Source organism: Cydia fagiglandana, chromosome 16, assembly GCF_963556715.1.
Source record: "Cydia fagiglandana chromosome 16, ilCydFagi1.1, whole genome shotgun sequence".
In the NCBI taxonomy this organism is placed as follows: domain Eukaryota; kingdom Metazoa; phylum Arthropoda; class Insecta; order Lepidoptera; family Tortricidae; genus Cydia; species Cydia fagiglandana.
The window spans coordinates 1,032,059-1,048,132 of record NC_085947.1 but is presented as its reverse complement, the minus strand read 5'-3'; the positions used below and the strand labels follow the sequence as shown (position 1 = coordinate 1,048,132).

The window sequence follows — 16,074 nt, the reverse complement described above, 5'->3', positions numbered from 1 at the left end:
TGTCATTTATTCGGTTCCTGGCACACATGGCCATGAAACCTCATGATTTTTTATGTAAAGGAATTCTAATGTTTTTTGGCAACTTTGAGAAGTAGTTGGCTCAACAGTTATGGAATTCTTTAAAAATATTATTCATATCCCATTAATAAATAGAATGCAGAGTTTAAAATTTGTGTAAGTCTAATTTTCACCGTTATGAGATAAGACGATTTTTATTTTCTACAAAATCCTTCACATAGTTACGGAAAAGTATGGTATTTTTGTAACTCGACGGAATTTTTGGAAAAAGTTGTGATTTCGTATTTATGCCGCTCCAAATAAAGAGATCTTAAAACCAGCCAAATTTTATCGAAAACCAATCAAACAAAAATTCGTCAACAAAATAAAAATCGGCCAAGATACACGAAATATTTAAATTAAATAGGTATATACATAGGTATATAATATTTACATATGTTGTAGTGTTTGTAAATTCTGATACCTTTGTTTGACATCATTATGGAAAGTCATAATAGGTAGGTATATAATGATTGTCAGAAATTCATTAGTCCTTTTATCCTGTTATCCTATAGATATGTAAGGTTAGGTCCATAGACTAGGAATCCTCTAGACCGAGTTTAGAGCAATTATTTCATGCAACCGATGATTCCAAAAATGCGGGGGTGCGCGGGACGAGGTGAGCGAAGTCCCGTGCCGTAATTGTTCCGTTCAAAGACGCGGACGTCACATAAAGACACTTTCGACTCGAACATGGAGTAAAATTACCGTATGCGTGGCAGACGGGGTAGCGCGACTATGCTCAGTCTGGAGGATGTTTTGTCTGTGGGTTAGGTTAAGTTTGTTTTATGGCAATCCTGGAAAGTTACGCGTTTCTGAGAATAAAATAGAGTCCTCTAGTTAGACCTAGATATAGCGGCAATAAACACCCGACTCTGTCAACTTTTAAACTGCCTACAACTTACCGTTTAAGGCTCAGTAGGTTCGTGTTCTTCTCTAGTAGTCTGCTTTTAGTAATAACATTGGATAAGGACTAAGGACTGGCCTTACGGGCACTAAAAATGGTACTATATTTCAGCGGTATCACTCACAAATTCGAGCCAATCGTGCAGTCAAACGCAACTAATTGCGTCCAATCGCGCGCGTCATGCGAACTCATCAACCAATCGCGTTGTAGCGGCGTCACACCGCTGTACTCACGCTGTACTGGCCCCATTCATACCACATTCTTATTGCTCAAATATTATATAATGTGGCATGACAATCATTGACGTAGAAATCTAAAAACCCCTTAAGGTCCTTAGATTTCTACGTCAATGAGTAATAAGGTTCAGTTTGTCATTGTGACCATGTGAAGTTTATAGAAAGAAATAAAAAACCTTTTCATCACACTTGCTCGGAAAAGATGTATTTACACGTAGGGCTTGCGGGCGGAAAATTGAAATTTTCGCCCTAGGGCGGAAAAAATCTTTTCCGAGCAAGTGTGATGAAAAACACTTATTTACACGTAGGGCTTGCGGGCGGGAAATTGAAATTTTCGCCCTAGGGCGGAAAAGTGTTTTATACAGAAGTTTGTTTTTATTAATTCTCCTTTTTTTCCTTACAAGTGTGATGAAAAACATTGTGTGTGCCACGGGCGGTAAAGAAATTCCGAACTCGTGAACATTTTAAGCCCTCGCTTCGCGTCGGGCTTAAAATTGACACTCGTTCGTAATTTCTTATTTCCCGCCCTTAATACACAATGTACTATTTGACTATAGTTCTCGTAATATTCAGCTCTGACATATTACGTTTAAATAATATTAATTCCAAAATTAACTCATCTACTTAGAGTCCGATTCTGATTTAACAATTTGTTGTGGTTATGATACGACATTAGGGGTCATCCATTAATTACGTCACACCAATTTCTAGGTTTTTTGACCCCTCCCCCCCCCTTGTCACACTTGGTCACATTTGGCAAACCCCTCCCCCCCCTAGTGTGACGTCACATTTTTTCTACGAAATCGCCAAATCGGATTAAGTAAGTACCTAAGTATTATTAATATTTTATCAAAATATTTTTGACGATATTAATATTAGTAATTTTATAACCCAAAACTGCTTAGGAAAGAAAATTAAACGAGTAAAACTTTTTTCGTTTTAAAAACTTGTTATTTAAATGTACAGCGAACTAAATAATTTAAATAAATTTTCGGTTACTGATGAAGTTAAAGTGACGTCACAAAGTTTGTGTCTCCCCCCTCCCCCCTGTCACAATATGTCACATTTTCTTGACCCCCTCCCTCCCCCTAAACGTGTGACGTAATTAATGGATGACCCCTTAAAGATCGCTCACGCTCATTGGTGCATGCAAAATGAAGTAAATGTCGTGCGTGAGATGCGCACCAAACGCCAAGACGAGTTCAAAACCATAACCACAGTATAAATAACAGTAAGTACTACCGTACAGAAGGGAAACTTCCTACAAAACTGAAGTTTGACAGCGGTTCAGGGTCGAATCATGCTGTCCCTTTCTAATATATGGCACTATCCCTTTGGGCTATTTAGGGTTGTCAAAATTCAAGCCATTATCATATCTGTGGTCGTGCACGCAAAGGGACGTCAAGTTGTGTCAACTCTAATCATTTCTCGGAGCAATGCTGAGCCGAACTGAGCCGATTTTACCCGAAGGGAGGAGTTTCGCACTCCTGCCATAACATATTGTTAAAACTCAGTCAGTAATAAATATTTAAAATTAATTATATTTTGTTTTGTTGACGACGTCAAAGGCCAGGATTTGGAGGTCAAATATAATACTTAAAATAAAAATGAATTTAATTTTATTATATTTGTATTGTTATTTGAATGAAACAAGTTTCATTTTTCAGATTTAATACGTTATTCATATAGGTTTAAAATGATTTAGCAAAATCACGTACTTAGCTACTCGTAAGTTAGATTAGCTATATGAATTATTTGTATTTAAAATCAGCTTAGGGGTCAAGGACCCAGGGAGAAAATAACTTTCCATAAATAGAAACCAAGTTTTAGTAAAGGTAATGCTGTAAAAATGTGGCTAATCATCTGTTTCCACTTTAAGTTCCTGTTTTTGAAAGAATTATAGTTCTGTTTTATACCGGCCATTAACTATTAGTATTTTATGCATTTGTTTTTGGTATTGTTTAATTTATTATTTTTATAAGTTCAAAGGTCCACTGAATCAGCGTCGTTGCACTAAGTGCTCCGACACATGCTGAGTGGTATCCTCTTTGAAACAAACAATTACATTAACCTATGTATTATATGTTTGTCGATCTGTATACATTTTAAGATGTGTTGTTTAAAATAAATTATTTTCTATTCTATATAAGTGTTTCTTTTCTTTCTCTACCAGAGGCTTTCATTCCATCCTTTCGAAATTATACCTTCATGAAAATATTTTACCAATTTCAGAAATTATTTGTATACCTTCTATATTCAAGGAGAATTATCAAAGAAAATGATGTAGGTAGTCATTTACTGCCATTTATCGACACAAACGATTAAAACTATTAGAACGCCATTTGACTTTGATCCTAATTTTTCACTGATATGTGTTAAATTTATTAAATGTCAAAAAGTATCGCCATCTACTCGAGGATAGGCCAAAAATTTGGCCTACTGAAGAATATTTCAAATTATGTTTGCTATATTGCAGTAACGGAATACTACAAATTGCCAGAGCTACACGAAATGGACGACTACGACCGCTGTCTGGTGGCACCCGAAGGACTCTATTGCGTCCTGGATGCAGATTTGTACCCTGGGGAAAACCCGGACCTTATGCGAATTCTACAGGTAACTAGAGTTAGACCAAGATAAGTCTGCAATGATTTTTATGGCAGTCAAGTGTTATTAATACGTCATAATTTCATAGAAGTTTGCTTTCAAGATCGTTGCAGACTTATCTTGGCCTGACTTCTGAGGCCTTGCAGCAATACGCATGCGTTTTTTAACAAATTCGATAGATCAATCAATCGAAATTTTTGAATGTAATATTAAATCAGTGAAATATGTAACATCAAGCTACGTTTCACCAGACCAAATTGAACATTGGATCCACAAGTATTATTTGGCAGTACAACCAGTCTTGACATGTTATTTCATTACAGGGATACTCTGCCAGTACGAAAAAACACTACAACCACACACAAATACACAGAGCGTTATGTGTCACACAAACTTGCAAGGAGTTCACACAGGGAAGATACTTGGAACACCCAGAAGACCTAAAGTTGGTCCTTGAGGAATGCGTGAATGCTTCCGTATGGCGAACACACAAGCTGACCGCCAAGTAAGTCCTACTTTTTCACGCATGGTTATGATTCGAAAATGAACGCTATTTAAGAGTGTATGACGAGACCATCAGAGCTGAAAAGTTAATGCAACGAACTGCTAAGGTGCTACTAAATCTAGTGAATGACCGTGAATGCACATGGTAGGTGTAGATTGCGTGCTTCAAGCAAGTTTTGCGTGAGATGCGCAAATTAGATGTCTAATCTGAAGAAAACTTGAGTGCGCATTTGCTATATCTAGACGCACCACATCGACAGTAACATATCATTAAGCTGTTTGCTGAATGAAATGTTTTTACTTGACGATCAGAGCGATATATAATTAATTCAGCTTTAGGTACTTAACATAACATAAAATAAATAACATACGATGAGAAGGTGATTTGAAGCAGGCAGGATATGGCTCCCCCTAAAATTGTACAGAAAACTGTTTTCTTGCAGAGTAACGAATATTTCTACTTGCAAGAAACATGGGGCAAAAAGGCATTTCTCCGCCGCAGATTACGTTATGGCAGGGGTTTACATGACTCTCATAATAGTCAACGTGTTGGGAACATGGCACGATTTCATTCAGGATAACACACCAGGTTAGTTCAGTATTTTCAATTGAAGATTTGTATTTAAAACAAAACAGTAACGTCTTTAATCCACGTTTCATAGTTGACAAGCAGTTTAGGCGGATGCGGACAAGTGGTAACGCATGCGACTTTCCAATCGAAGGTCGCGATCGCGAGGTTTAACCCCAGTTATTACCAATGGATTCCTTGGAATTACTTTTCAGTGGAGGAAAACATCGCGAGGAAACAGGACTAATCCCATTAAGATCTTCCTTTCTGAAGGTCAGATGGCGATTGTTTTCTTGTTTGCACTATTTCTTAGGATCAGGTTACTAAAGTGGACCCTGGGTTTCCATAGGATACCTATAAACGAAAAAAAAAAACGTTCGGATGAGGAAGAGGGCTAGGACAATATTTTTGGTGATCTGGACTGATCATTAAGCGCCTGTTCTACCTGATCGCCGTTAAGATATTAATCTTAAAAAGTTATCTGTAGGTACCTGATCAGTGATCATAAACTTTCATTTAATGAACGTCCGCAACTTGTCTTTAGTTCTTCACATTTGATTAATTTCAGGGAACCCGTACTTAATGGCGTTCTCCATCCGACGCAACTGGCGCAAACTGACCTCTGCCGGGTTTGACGGCCCCGACCACAGACTGCGGAGGCTTCGCGTCTTCAATGGACTAAGGTATTGTCAAACTCCTATTAGATTGGATTGGATAAAGTTTCAGTAAAAACGGAACTGTCGGAAAGACGTTTCATGATAAAAGCGAAAACAGAATCGCTTCTTAAATAAGGTTGAAAAACACTGTTTTGAACCAATAACTCTTTATTAATTTGGACCTGAACACTTGAATAGTGAGATCTTTTCGGATCCTTTTTTCATAAACAGAATGAATGTATCCTGGCTGTGTATCCAACAGGGTCAAAACTTTTTTGCAGACTGTTTGTCTTATCAGAGATTTTTTTTATTTGGTCACAGAACCCTGACGATATTCGGCGTGTTCACAACCCACACAGCACTAGTGATGGCCTTCTCCTTCTTAAAGAACCCTCTCTACTTCGAAGTGGTAAGAAAACCACAATCGCCTATAATATGAAAATACGATGGAAAACAATTATGCACTACATCTGTACGGAACACTCAAAAGCAAAGTTAAGCTACGTTAGACATTGAACAACAACAAACTCCACTTGCATTTCAAAGAAGCTCTTCGAAATGCAAGTCCAGGTGACAGGTGTCTTTGAGGTGACAGTCCATTTCCAACGACAGCTGCACTACTGTTCATTTTACTATGGAAATTGACAATGGCATCGACGCGTTCAGTACCGGTAGTGCAGCTGCGGTTAGAAATGAAATGTTACCATTAAGCTCCCAGATTATATCAATATCATTTTTAGGGTTCCGTACCCAAAGGGTAAAACGGGACCCTATTACTAAGACTTCGCTGTCCGTCCGTCCGTCCGTCCGTCCGTCTGTCACCAGGCTGTATCTCACAAACCGTGATAGCTAGACAGTTGAAATTTTCACAGATGATGTATTTCTGTTGCCGCCATAACAACAAATACTTAAAACTGAATAAAATAAAGAATTAAATGGGGCTCCCATACAACAAACGTGATTTTTGACCAAAGTTAAGCAACGTCGGGAGTGGTCAGTACTTGGATGGGTGACCGTTTTTTTTTTTGGTTTTTTTTTGCATTATGGTACGGAACCCTTCGTGCGCGAGTCCGACTCGCACTTGCCCGGTTTTTTTCCTCCGAGACTGTACATACCTACCAAAATTTCCCAAAAAAAGCTTTCCTCCGAGACTGTACATAAATTACCAAAAACAATTCTCCCCAGACCTACGAAGATCCCTTCAAAGTCCTGCTCGTCAACGGCGACGTGGTCACGTACACGTTCTTCGTGATGTCCGGCTTCCTGCTGGCGTTCAACTTCGAGCTGCTGGCGGAGAAGACTAAGATCACCTTCTGGGAATGGCCTAAGGCTTTGGCGTTGCGTTGGCTGAGGTGAGGAACATTAATAGTTATTTGTACAACAAGAGATCAAAGTTTGATATTTCTTCGAGTGCTTATTTTGAGTCCCGTGCAAGCGAAAGATTCTATAATAGATTCACGAGCGTAGCGAGTGAATCTAATTTAGAATCTTGAGCGTAGTAAGGGATTCAAAAGCGCACGGGATGTAAATAACTTTGATCTCGTGTAGTACACAAAATTTTTCACCCTAAGCAGTGAGAACATACCTAGAGGGACAGAGATAATAGAACCCAAGTATATCGAACTTGTATTAGACCCCGCATGTTGAAATTACATTTGACTATAAAGGTCACTTGAATGTTATTTTGTCTCACTCAGTGAGCAGCACGTCACTCCACATCCACGTTATTCAGCTGATGATGATGAATCGTCAATTGCCTTGCCATCTAAATCTATTCTTAACATCGATCGCCCTCCTTTTTCAGATTGACCCCCGTGATGGCGATAGTGCTGTTCACGGTGATGACCATCAACCGCCACCTGGCGGACGGTCCGCAATGGGACTTAGTGGTCACCAGCGAGGCCGAAGCCTGCTGGCAGTACTGGTGGGCGCATCTGCTGTATATCAACAACTATATCTATGACAACTCGCACTGCCTGCCCCAAACTTGGTAAGTTTTTTAATTTTTTTTTTATTATAACTGTGGTAGCACAAACGGCCCTCTCTTGGGATACGGACGATCGTTGGACATTGGAACTGAGGGCTTACCGCGAACCACGTTCGACGTGTTGCCTCTTTATCGCACTTATAAATTCGTACGTAAGTGTGACAGGGATGCAACACGTCGTACGTGGTTCGCGGTGAATTCTGAACATGTAGGCTGCCACTGATTTAAACTTTCACGATTATTAAACATTATCAAACTGCACAACGGGACTTAATCGCGTATTTAGGCTTCCGTTCAAAATAGGGGCCTTTGAATAAAATCTGTTTAGAATTAAAACTTGATACGCTTATGGAATCTTGCGTGTTGAAACGAAACATACTTACTTACTGGCTGTCAGTTACCAGTATGGAAGAGTATAAGACTACTTGTTAACAACTTTTGAAATTAGTTATGTTATGCGTTTGCCAATCATAAAGCTCTCTCTTGACCAAATTCCTATATTATGAGTCCGTAACTGGGAACGATATATAGGTAGGCACATGTGTCCATAAAATAGGCTTTAATGACTTTTTATCATTAGGTACATAGCAGCTGATACACAGCTATTCGCACTAGGTCTGCTGGTATGCGTGGTGTTCCGCCGTCCGCGCTATCAGGCGATGGTACTAGCTGTTTTGGGAGTCATCGCGCTGATTATGCCTGCGGCTCACACCTATTTTCAAGACTTGGATGCGGTGGTCTATCAATCTCCTGAGTAAGTTAGACAAATTATTCTAGTTTTTCTTTTTAATATTTATTAATTTATTTATATCATTATTTTATACAATCATAATATTACACATCATTAATACAATTATTGTAAAAAACCCTAAAAATAATTCAAATAAAATTAACTTAACCTACACAAAGCTTAAAATAACCCACCCTGCATCGTACCTGGCTCAAAGGTCCCCATAATGCCTGCAGCATTCCCCCGCTGAACTGCTATGGAGACCTGTTGAACCAAGTACGACCCAGAGCGAGGATCACCACCTCTCTCCCGCAAACGCCGGCCTATTTCCCCAAAAAGTCGGCGAGCTTCGACTCCCCACGGCCCCGCTGTCTCCAGTGCTACCGGCACAAAATCGTAAGCGGATGCCAGTGCGGAGTATTTAACGTGCTTTTGCTTGGCAGCAGTCTCCGCCGCCAAACCAGCACAACGCATGGTCTGCCCTAAATGGGATGCAGCAAACGTGCTCACGCAAGTTGCATCCCACAAGAGGCAGCGTCCTCTCCGCCACGGAACCAACGTAAGGCCGTCCGGCCTCTTCCCATCCGTGCGACTGAGACCCGGCGGCTCCAACACACAGGGAACGTTTGCCGAAACCATGGCCCTCCGCACAATCTCATTTATAGAGTGGTGTCTCGGAAAACGGCCAGCGCATCGTCGGCAACTCAAGCCATGATGCCCGTTCTCCGCCACCCATGCTCCGCAGCCACAGCGGTGAGGCTCACATACCTTTGCCCCCAATCTGAGTGCCACAGCTATTCTCAGCGAGTCATTGTCTAGCATGGTACCCAGTTGAGGTGAGGGCAATGCATGGAGCCACGCCCCTGATTCTGGCTCCGCGATGGCCTTGAGACGCGCCAGATCTGCTCCCGAGGCACCAGACACCAATGAGCTGTATACATGTTTGCTCCGCACGTCGTCCCATTCCCGCTGTACGGCAGGGTTGTGAGGCCGCAAATCGCCCGGGACTGTGACCGACCATCTTGCCAGCGCTTCAGCAACGAATGGGACCGGGGAAATGCCACCATTCAAAGAAAAAATGCGAGTGGCAAGACCCTCAGCTCCAAACGAAGACGCAAGAAACGCCGCTAGTCCCACATCCTCCACGCGACGAATCCCCAAACCACCGTACCGAACAGGGAGTGCCGCTTGAACCCACTGTGCTTCACTGAGCTCCACGTTCAGAACTAGCTCCAAGGTCAACTTCAGCTGTCCATCTAACTCCCTCGCGTCGTCGACAAAAAGCCACGATGGCGACGTCCGTAAAATATAAGTCATCCGCGGAGTGGCAAAACAATTTCGCAACAATGTTAAAGCGACATGGGACGACAGATTCCCCAAGTGACCCCGCACTGCTTCAAGAGCCTCTTTTTTAGTCTGCAGAGCCGCACTGACCCCATCAGGAAATATTGGCGCCCCCAGCAGAGAAAGAGAAGCTTTATTGACCTTCTTAATACCTGGTAGCAACTCTTCCAGAGATCTTGACGAGGCATCCGGTACGAGACCACAAGCGTAGAGCTCACATTTTGTTGGGTTTACTTCCAACCCAATCTCCCTCAAAGCTGGTATAAGCTTCTTTAGGTCCTCGATTACCGCTTCAGGCGATCCACCAATGGTACCATCGTCAAGGTACCACACATTAAGAGGCGAGTTTAATGCGACAATGGCCTTTTGTATCGCCAAGCAAAAAATCAAAGGACCCAAAGGACCCTTTTTAATTAAATATGATGGGAAATGGGAAGATGATGGTAGATGGTATCATGGTTCAGAAGAACATAGGAGTATGGTGAAGCTTGCCCTAAAATTGACAACCACTAAACGCAACTCAGACATATCGTCTAGGTACCGCCTAGGTACCAGGTGGACGACGGTTGAAAAAGACCTAGAAGAAGCTCATTTAAATAAAGACGTTGCGCAAGCCGGCGCTAGGTGGAAATTTAGGACAAGGAATAAGGCCGACCCCAAGTAAATAGGAACAGGTCTAGCAGGAAGAAGTAGAAGGAAATGAGAAGATGAGATGGCAGACGCTTTCAAACAAAACTTTGTACAAGCTACAACGTGCGTTAATTCTTGGGATTAGGTACATTACCAAGCGGATCCCAGGGTTATTAATAAACGAAACGTAGCTAAACATTAAATACAACCTTTACTTGTGAAGTGCTATGATTTGAAGATGACAGACAGAAAGAGGTGGCGGCGAATTGTCAAAGAGAAGCTGTTCCCTAGAAGTGGCCACGACCCTCAGTGATGAGGAAACCGATGCAAGGACGGAGGATGATTTGAAGGTATTTTCAAAATCTTGACTAATTTCAGTGTTTTCTTCCCCAGATTATACCGCAGCCTCTACAAGACGTACGACACGTTCCGCATCATGTACGTGCGCGCGCACACCAACATGTTCACATACGTCCTCGGCATGGCCTGCGGGCTGCTCGCCATACATTGGTTCAAGAACGAGAAGGTCGTCTCTGAGAGATTCCAGGTTGGTCTTCAACTTATACCGCAGCCTCTACAAGACGTACGACACGTTCCGCATCATGTACGTGCGCGCGCACACCAACATGTTCACACACGTCCTCGGCATGGCCTGCGGGCTGCTCGCCATACATTGGTTCAAGAACGAGAAGGTCGTCTCTGAGAGATTCCAGGTTGGTCTTCAACTTATACCGCAGCCTCTACAAGACGTACGACACGTTCCGCATCATGTACGTGCGCGCGCACACCAACATGTTCACACACGTCCTCGGCATGGCCTGCGGGCTGCTCGCCATACATTGGTTCAAGAACGAGAAGGTCGTCTCTGAGAGATTCCAGGTTGGTCTTCAACTTATACCGCAGCCTCTACAAGACGTACGACACGTTCCGCATCATGTACGTGCGCGCGCACACCAACATGTTCACACACGTCCTCGGCATGGCCTGCGGGCTGCTCGCCATACATTGGTTCAAGAACGAGAAGGTCGTCTCTGAGAGATTCCAGGTTGGTCTTCAACTTATACCGCAGCCTCTACAAGACGTACGACACGTTCCGCATCATGTACGTGCGCGCGCACACCAACATGTTCACATACGTCCTCGGCATGGCCTGCGGGCTGCTCGCCATACATTGGTTCAAGAACGAGAAGGTCGTCTCTGAGAGATTCCAGGTTAGTATTCAATTCAAGTCCACTTATAAGAAATTTATGCATGATCTTCAACTATGTCGGGTCATCAAAACGTTCAATTCTTGGCGGTTCTGAGTGACATGATGTATACTTACTGATTTAATTAATGTAACATCTTCATCGCAATGTGAAAATGAACCTGACTTTACGTATGTATACCTAAGTCTTATGTATTCCCTTTGAACGCCTCATTTATTGTGTGCGGCACGTCATGGTGAACCTTAAATTATCAGAATTATCGAAGGCGGATATACCTAGGCCCCGTGCATGAACTAATTAAATATCTAGGGGGCAGCATAACTAGCTAGGAGGCGTCAGATTTTTGGCGCGAGGCCTTTATGCTTCCGATTTTACCCACAAAATGGTAGAACTAAATACACAATGAAACGTACCAACGAGAACGGTAGATGCTAGTACTTGCTTTAGCAATGTACATGTGCACATATGTTTCCGATTCAGGCCACAAGAAGGCACACTCTCCGACGCGCACGCCAGTTGACGTCTTTGGAGCCGGTTGATCCTTAGTTGGCCTTAAATAAATAAAATATAATTTAATTTTAAAGGTAGAACTTAAGGTCATTTACCTACAATTTCCCAGAAATATCGCTGGGTGCTCTGGGTGACGCTCCCGGTCCTGTTCTTCAACGTGTACTCGGGCTCCTTCTTTTACGCGGACGGCTACGAGCCCTCCACGGCGCTGCGGGTGCTGTACGCCACGCTGCGGAAGCCCCTGTTCCAGGTCTTCACCTTCATGTTCATCATGGGCTCCATCTTTAAGGCTGAAGGTACACCTTTATAGACATTTTCAATGAATAATTTTACGGTTTAGACTCACTTGTTTTTAGTCACTCGCGCGACATGTTTCGGAGAGCCTAGGTCTCCTTTCTCAAGCACTAACAGTGCGAGCAGCGTACACGACGGCCGTGTATCGGGTGTCGCGCGAGTGACTTAAAACAAGTGAGTCTAAACCGTAAAATTATTCAATGTTAGTATGTCTCACAATAGTTTAAATTCGATTTTCAATGAATATTCTGTCAGTGAATCATTGAGTCCTCACTTCTTGGTAGTTTTCAAACAAATGAAATAAGTAATTAAGAATGAAACTGATGAGAGGTAGGTCGGCTGTCGGTGCCGGCAAATAGTTCATCGAACAAATCGCTTGTTGGGTACACCACGTAGCTTCACATTTCAATAGAGGAACAATACCCGGAGGGTTGAGTTGAGTATGAGTAGGTATTTGATGCATGAGCAGTTCAGAGACGATTCCAGGGACTCTGAGTAAAAATCAAGTTAGTTGGTACAGGATGGGACAGCGTCCTTAGCGTGATTAGTATATGCATGGCAAAAAAAAAAAATATGCCAAAAGTGCGTTACATCATTTTGGAAAACGGCTAGCTGATACTCTTCAAACTGCTGGATCGATTATTTCAAACATAGCTAACAACATGCTAACAATAAGAACCACCGCAAGGAAACTCGCTTCCACGTAAACAAAACCGCATCGAAATCGGTCCATCCGTTGGAGAGCTATGATGCCAGAGACAGACAGAAATTGGCTTCAAGGCGTCAAACATAAAACACCCCTCTTTTTGCGTTGGGGGTTAACCTTTTCGACGCCGAGTCAAACACAAAAACTTCCACGCGGACGCCACGTCACCGAAGTGTCAAAACTGAAATTTAACTTTATACATATGCACGTAGGTCTATGTTGCTCTGTGGCCTGTGACCGATTAATCGGTCTTTGGCGTTGAACCTGCGGTGCGGATATATCGGTCATTGACGTCCAAAAGGTTAATAAAAAACTTTCAACGCTGAAGCTTTATGACGATAATTCCTTTCCAGGCGTGCTCCGTGGCATCCTAGAATGGCGCGGCTTCACTTGGACTGCCCGAGTGTCGTACTGCGCGTTCCTACTCCATACACTAGTGCAGCGTGGTCTGGTCGGCGCGCAGAGGCTGCCCACATACATGTCGGACTACTACATGGTATGTACCCATAGTCTAATAAAACATGGTCTTCTCTTCCCAGAGTGACACAAGCCTACGTCACAATAACATTGCCACTTTATATAGCGCTATCGCATATTATCATATAGCGCTGTCGCATGATGACGTAGGCTTGTGTCAGTCACGTGACCACGAAAAGACGGGAAGAGAGTACCAGGCGGAGTATATTATTATACCATGTATGTACCTACCTACCGGCAGGCGTGGCTCACTCCGCGATTTCGTCGCTTTGCTACAGGTAGCTACAAGTACATCCGTTCCACACCAATTTTGGTGCCATAAGCGAGGCGCTGTCGCCACCTAGCGGCCATATCCTGTTCGTTCTGTCTCTTTCAACCGCGTGGTAAAATGAACCAAATTGAGTGGAAATCTATTCACCCGTTTGACCATGGCAGAGGAATCAACATCCAAACTTTCTCTTAGAGTTAGATCAAGAAAAGTCTGCAGCGATTTTGATAGCTCACGTAGTGGAAGTGATATTAATACGTTAAAATTTCATAGAAGTTTGACGTTTAAAATAACACTTGCCCTGTGTAGGCTATTAAAATCTCTGCAGACTTCTTGGTCTAACTCTACACACGTTCACTGAGCTTGTCTTGGCTCATATACGGGGCACGGACAGTGAACGTGTTAAAACTACTTACCTAGTAGGAAAAAACTTGAAGATATTTCCTGTTTCCAGCTAATAATACTCGGCGGTACTACGTTCATCACGGCCATAGCGGCGGCGCTGCTCTGGCTGACCGTGGAGGCCCCGATAGGAGCTCTCTTCAAAGCCATCATAGCTCCGGCGGCGCCGCCACCACGGGTGGAAACTACCAAAGTTTAATAATCTGGGCTGTCCCGTACAAACGCATTTTATTTCCTGTGTTGCGACTTTTTTCTCGGCATTTAAAGCAGGCGATTATTTTTCTGTGCATATTTTTGACCATTTGTCATAGAAAAGAAAACTCTTACACCTTTAAAGCATTTTATTTCCTGTGTTGCGACTTTTTTCTCGGCATTTAAAGCAGGCGATTATTTTTCTGGGCATATTTTTGACCATTTGTCATAGAAAAGAAAACTCTTATACCTTTAAATCTTCAGAAACTTCGCGTTTGTACGGGACAACGGTAGACAATTTCATGGAATGCTCCGCATGTGAGAATACTGAGCTTAACGAACGCATTACCATGTCGGAAATGATTATCAAAACTTAATCCTAGGGGTTATCACTTTCAGTGCGAAGTGACCCATTTCCAATAAAAAATGACCACACCTACTTAATTAGCGTGTTCTCTTGGCTGCGTATGTGTTAAAAACCACTGGAAACACCACTGTAAATGATTGTCCTATTACATAATGTATTTATTTGAATGTCAAAGTGTAAATAATAAATTTAATTGTGTATTATTAAACCTACTGTTCCATCAAATAGGAAAATAAAACATTCTAAACAAGATACAGTGAAACCTGGATAAGTGAGATCTCAAGGGACGAGCAAATTTGTCTCACTTAAAGAGGTTTTCCACTTACCCAGGCTCCCAGTTAGCCAGGTACAGATAAATTTCTGTCTCATTTACAGAGGTTTCCATTAATAGAGGTGAGAATAGAGTATATTTCAGTTATAGAGGTGGTTAATAAGGTATTTAGTAATTAATATATGTATTTAAAACTAAATAAGGTAAAATAATCCTTGTCCCAATAGTAGATTGTTAATCAAGGGTGGAAAGGCAGCCATTTCTGTCGAGGTAGTTTGGCGCTCGAACGCAGTGAGAGCGCCAATAGTCCGAGATAGAAATGGTGCCTTTCACCCGAGTTAAACACTCTACTTTTCATATCGAATGCGAGGAAACCAAACAAGACAAGGCAATTTCGCAAAATCAGTAATGGAAGTACCTAATAATAGATCTACGGCCATGATTTATTTTCCTTAGGACTTACTTGCAATCGGAGACTTTACAGGTGTGATTAATAACCCCTAGCGAAAATCATTTAGATTGCAATATTTACGAAAACACACATTTTTTAACAAACTGCAGTAATTTTTAAATGATTTGTTCATTATAGTATGAAAATCAGCGGGATTGCCTCTTACATTTTAATTTTATACTTTTTCGTTCTAAAAGCCGCAACAGACTACCGGACCGCACCGCGACCTTGGTGCGCCGCACCACGTAATAACATAATAAAAGTATTTTAAATATTAAATAACAATTTAGTTAATAATATAAGTATTTTTTTTCTTGTATTTTATTTTATTTTCATGAATATAGTGCTAAATATCTTTAAAAATCAATTTAATATCGTACAAACGTTTAACTGTGGCTGTATAAGATTCTGCCTTTGCCCATTTACGCAAGTGTAAGGTTTAAAAAAATATTTTTGGTGTATTCCTTTTGGTTCCCGCCATATGAAATCGAATAAATAGAATTCAACTAAATAAATTACTAATATTTATATCATCAAAAATATTTTGCTAAAATATTAATAATACTTAGGTACTTACTTAATTCGATTTGGCCATTTCGTAGAAAAAATGTGACGTCACACTAGGGGGGGAGGGGTTTGCCAAATGTGACCAAGTGTGACAAGGGGGAGGGGTCAAAAAACCTAGAAATTCGTGTGACGTAA

General features: G+C 41.8%; 1 protein-coding gene across 1 annotated transcript; it reads left to right on the top strand.

Annotated features, from left to right (window-relative positions):
- The first annotated feature begins 3,675 nt into the window (after nucleotides 1–3,675).
- Nucleotides 3,676–14,290, top strand: LOC134672184 (nose resistant to fluoxetine protein 6-like). Its single transcript, XM_063530084.1, has 16 exons — nucleotides 3,676–3,816; nucleotides 4,131–4,312; nucleotides 4,755–4,900; nucleotides 5,448–5,562; nucleotides 5,857–5,944; nucleotides 6,721–6,887; nucleotides 7,340–7,525; nucleotides 8,103–8,276; nucleotides 10,620–10,773; nucleotides 10,808–10,939; nucleotides 10,974–11,105; nucleotides 11,140–11,234; nucleotides 11,272–11,437; nucleotides 12,054–12,240; nucleotides 13,298–13,440; nucleotides 14,144–14,290. Exons 1-16 carry the CDS (start codon nucleotides 3,712–3,714, stop codon nucleotides 14,288–14,290), a joined length of 2,319 nt encoding a protein of 772 aa, XP_063386154.1. The 5' UTR covers nucleotides 3,676–3,711.
- Nucleotides 14,291–16,074: the final 1,784 nt, after the last annotated feature.

What these genes read in the sequence shown, in the direction of transcription:
- LOC134672184 (XM_063530084.1), top strand. Translation starts at nt 3,712, where the DNA reads ATGGACGACTACGACCGCTGTCTGGTGGCACCCGAAGGACTCTATTGC. An exon ending in TCGTCTCTGAGAGATTCCAG is followed by an intron (nt 11,438 to 12,053) that starts GTTAGTATTCAA and finishes ACAATTTCCCAG; the next exon opens with AAATATCGCTGGGTGCTCTG. An exon ending in CTCCATCTTTAAGGCTGAAG is followed by an intron (nt 12,241 to 13,297) that starts GTACACCTTTAT and finishes ATTCCTTTCCAG; the next exon opens with GCGTGCTCCGTGGCATCCTA.